Below are 4,691 nucleotides of genomic sequence, written 5' to 3' on the forward strand. Positions count from 1 at the left end.
TGATGCTAGTGATTTAGAATAATTGTAGTATATGTATTATAAATGAAGATCACAGGTGAAAACTTCGTCAAAATTTTCATCAAAAAGTATTATGTAACATTCACTTTAGTTTTCAAGTTATTTAATTTTACTTATATTAAGAACAAATCATTCTTAATGATGGGCTCCTTACCTACGTTTGTTACGTTTAAAAAACGTAAAAAACAATCGTGTATTATACGGAGAGATCAAAATTTTATTTTGTCAAGGTTAAAATTGGAAATTTACTGGACTGAATGTTTAGAGTTAGGAAGAAATTTAAAAATAGAATATTCCACAATAAATAAACTTGTTATTGAATTCACCCTTTCGTTAAACCATCCCCGTATATTTATATAAATTATTGTTTGAATTATTTTTGAGTTGAGAAAGATTTTGTGCTATTATTATATCAAATTCTTTATAGTTTTACTCCAGGAATTGGTCAGGATGTACAATTTATCTAGGCGCACCATAACGCGCACATCATGAGTGAATCGTAGCGTTACGATCTATGGAGTGTCAGCAACTTCGGCCTCTAAAATCAGTTGACAGCGTGAATCCGGCAAAGTTACATGATAACATTCTCGATATGCGAAATCATATTTCGGCAAATGAATCAAGTAGATTTAGATTAATCAAAAACAAATTAATAACATATAATGCCACGTTTACTAATTAAAATATATTTATTGAATGTAATAAATTTCATTGTGGCTCAAGTGATTAATAAATTGTAATGTGAGAAAAAAAAATGTTGATTCTGATCATAACCGTCATCATGTGTTGTGTGAAAACAAATAGTGTATGTTTAGATTTCTGTGATTGTTCAAAAGTACTTTCTAATAAAAAGCTTGTTTCTAATCAGTTCGATTTCAATGAGAGTCAGCAGAGTCTACATTCTCTTGTATCTGTTGAAAATGGGAGTAATAGTGTTTCTTTTCCGGACTCTTCCACAGTGATTCTACAAATTTGTGAAATGAACTTTGAATTCGGTAATTTAAACTTGGAGTGGATTAAACATTTAGTATTAACTGAAAACAATTTCACCACAGTTCCTGAATTTATATCTGCATTCAAAAGTGTTGATATGGTGGACTTATCGCGAAATAAAATAAAGTATTTAGAAGAAAGTTCGTTCACAACATTGAATCTAACATTATTAAATATTAGTAAAAATTTTATAACTTCATTAAGCAATATCAGTTATGGTTTAAATACTTTGATAAATCTGGACATTTCTTATAATAACGTGGAGAACATTGATTATGTTATAGATTTTCCAAATTTGCAATATTTAAATTTAAGTGCGAACAATATGAAAGTGTTGAATGCTGATTTTTTAAATAATTTACAATTGTTGCAACATTTAGATGTATCGCGAAATAAACTCACCAGTATTGCACCGATTCAATTGCAATACCTGATTAATTTATTAATTGGCGATAACGATTATTTGGGCAAAACACGCGATATTTTTTATGTGGGAAATGGACGTAAGATACAAACTTTAGACGCGTCACGAATAGGACTCCAACAAGTGCCGGCTATTTTAACTCATTCCATTCAATATCTGATATTGAAGAAAAATTTGATACGATCCATTAACAGCGGGGATTTGGATTCGTATCCATTATTAAACACGCTCGATTTGAGTTCTAACAATATAAAATTTATAGAAGAGGATTCCTTAGGGAGATTGGAGTTTTTATCGGTTCTTTATCTAACCAACAATCAGCTCGAAGAAATCCCAAGAAGTTTACCTGAAAAACTGAAAGTTCTACACTTGGATATTAACAAGATTGGAGTGATAAGAAAAAAAGATCTCCAAGGGCTGTCTGAACTTCGAGTGCTATTTCTTAACGACAATAACGTTTCTGTAATAAATGAAGGAGTTTTTTCTGAGTTAACATCGTTAGTTAGTTTGGATTTATCGCGAAATCCTATTATTGACCTGGAAACAGGTATATTTGCTGGTCCTCCCTCCCTGGAAGTGCTACACTTAGCTTCCGTAAATATTCTACCAACAGATAACACTTCGTTTCCATTTTCTACTCCAGAAAGTTTAGTTAAACTTAATTTATCTTCCAGTTCAGGATTAGTACATCAATTTTTAATGGATACAGCAACATTAATGGCTGCGAAGCGACTGCAGGAATTAGACTTGACAGGCGGAAATCTGAAATTTATAAGGCAGGATTTACAGTTCTTCCTTCCCCAATTGAAATCGCTACATATAAACGGCAATGAATTAAGCCCTAGTCAGATTAATTGGTTGAAATCTTGGTTGTGCGCACAGAACCAGAATGATGAAGTAGACAATAGCACACATATTGAAATTTTAAATATAAGTACGTCCACATCGTCTGCAATAGAATCAAAACAATTTAAGAGTGAAGCCAGAAGTTTTACCGATTTAGATGTTAATGGCAATAAGTTAACCAACAGGAATACCAATGATGTTGGTTTTAATGTTAATGAAGGATATCAGATCACATCAAAATTTTCGGAAGCACTATTCTCTCCGTACAATAAATATTCTGCCAGTAATCACGATGAAAATGAGATAATGAAAGTGGTTCCTTTAAAACTAAACACATCGTCAAGTGAATTTTCTGTGTACGAAAATGGAAAGACATATTTTTATATTCGCTTAATATTTTATGTGGTTCTCACTGTGGTTACAGTATATTATTTATTTGCCTTATATCAATATTTTATCCGAATTGAAATTCAAGATACTGAAGTTACTAATTTATCGACTATTTCTGATATTTGGTGACAGTTAGACAAAAATGATGATGAAAATGTACTTTATCAAACTTCCATTACTTAAAAAAACGCTTGTGATAAAATTTGAATTATATTTTATATGCTGAAATAATTTTTGTACTTTCAAATTGTAAATTATTGTAGAAAGTGATAGATTGTATGTACTGATATTAATAGATATAGCAAATATCTATTTTTGATATTTTATTTCATGGTAAACTTAATTCAATATTAGCTGTATCAAATTGAGGTTAAAGTAATTTTTTTCAATACTTATTATATACTTATGATTTTTTCGATAGTATATTTTATACAGGATGGTATAGCTCTATGCCTCCTTTATATTTTGAAATATCAAAATGAAAACTTAAGGGATTATAACCATCATTAGTCATTTTAAAATTATTTACAATCTTACCAGAATGCTGTGGCACAACAAAGTTACACCCTATATTTTGTATACACTTGAAATCAGCTTAAATTTCTCTTTGATTTCGATGAATTAAATGTTTTTTAGAAAGAGATATCAAAATTTAATACACCACAATCCTCAACTAATTAATTCCCTACTGATGAATACATAGGTATTCGAGAGATCGGAATATATTAGAGATAGTACACTTTGGTGTTTAATGTTGCCACAATCCCACGACGAAAATTGATATGTTAATCGATGGGTCGTTATATACATAATACTCAAGCATAGTATTTGGGTATTGTCAAAAATGAAAAAGAGAAAGAAGTTTTGAAAAATACCAACGAAGAATATTTTGAAAATCCAGCAGCTCAAAATCAGAAACTATGTTTTAAGTGTATATAAATTATGTTAAGATCTGTATGAAGCAAGTAATAATAGATATTAACATGTTAATTAGAAAAAGACTTGTCAATAATGTCTTTCCTTCCTTCACATATGTCAGTGAGAAGTGAAGTATGAAAGTACTAAGGTTATAATGTTCCAATGCGAGGTTGGAAATTAGTTGCTGAGGCGTTAAGCCACAGAAACTTACCAGACGAGTGACAAAAGAGACTTTAAACATTTCTTCTTCTCACGCCGTCTTCTCATTGAAGGTTGGCGACCACGTTTTTAAATCCGTCTCTATCCCTCGTAACATGAAACAATTTTCCGACGCTGAGATTTGTCCATTCTCTTATGTTAGCCAGGATTCCTTTTTCCTGCCGTTGCCTTTCTCTCCCTCTACTCTGCGCCGCATTATGTTCTGTAGCAGTAGGTATTTGTTGTAACGTAAGATGTGTCCTATGTAAGATGTTTTCATTAACTTAATAATTGTCAACAGCTTTCTTTTGCGACCAATGCGTACTTCGCCGTTGGTGATTCTGTCAGTCCAGGGTATCTTCAGGGTGGGTCTATAGCTAAACATAGCTAATTATCAATTTTGGAATTGAAATATTCCTCTTCAATTTCCTTTAGAAAATCTGTGAACTTTTCTCTTTCGTTTTTTGATATACAGGATGAGTCATAAGGAACTTCACAAAATTTCACCATATAAAGAGATCTTCAGGAAGGTATTAGCTAAGCTTGGAAATTCCAGGACCAAATAACAAATAGAAGTTGATGGATTAACAATCATGGACCAACGTTGTAAAGGACATTATCTACACATGAAGCCAAATTTACAAGACACAGGATAAATAATCAATAAATAGGTCCTCACTTATTTGATTACCCTTTAAGAGGACACTTTTTACTGGAAATAGGTGGATAGGATTTGAATCTGGTTGATTACCATATTTGGGGACGATTGAAGCAACTAGTTTACATAGAGAATATTGATAACTGACAACAATTTATTGATAGAATTATACTCTTTTGTAATACTATTAGAAACAATTACCGAAAAATCCGTAATTCAATAAGAAATATGAGAATTCGACAACAA

General features: G+C 31.3%; 1 protein-coding gene across 1 annotated transcript; it reads left to right on the forward strand.

Moving 5' to 3' along the window:
- Nucleotides 1-570: 570 nt before the first annotated feature.
- LOC130445249 (protein artichoke-like) lies at nucleotides 571-2,983 on the forward strand. Its single transcript, XM_056780805.1, has one exon. The coding sequence runs from the start codon at nucleotides 773-775 to the stop codon at nucleotides 2,798-2,800; it is 2,028 nt and encodes a 675-aa protein (XP_056636783.1). The 5' UTR covers nucleotides 571-772; the 3' UTR covers nucleotides 2,801-2,983.
- The last annotated feature ends 1,708 nt before the right edge of the window (nucleotides 2,984-4,691 follow it).

Source organism: Diorhabda sublineata, chromosome 6 (assembly GCF_026230105.1).
Source record: "Diorhabda sublineata isolate icDioSubl1.1 chromosome 6, icDioSubl1.1, whole genome shotgun sequence".
Lineage (NCBI taxonomy): Eukaryota > Metazoa > Arthropoda > Insecta > Coleoptera > Chrysomelidae > Diorhabda > Diorhabda sublineata.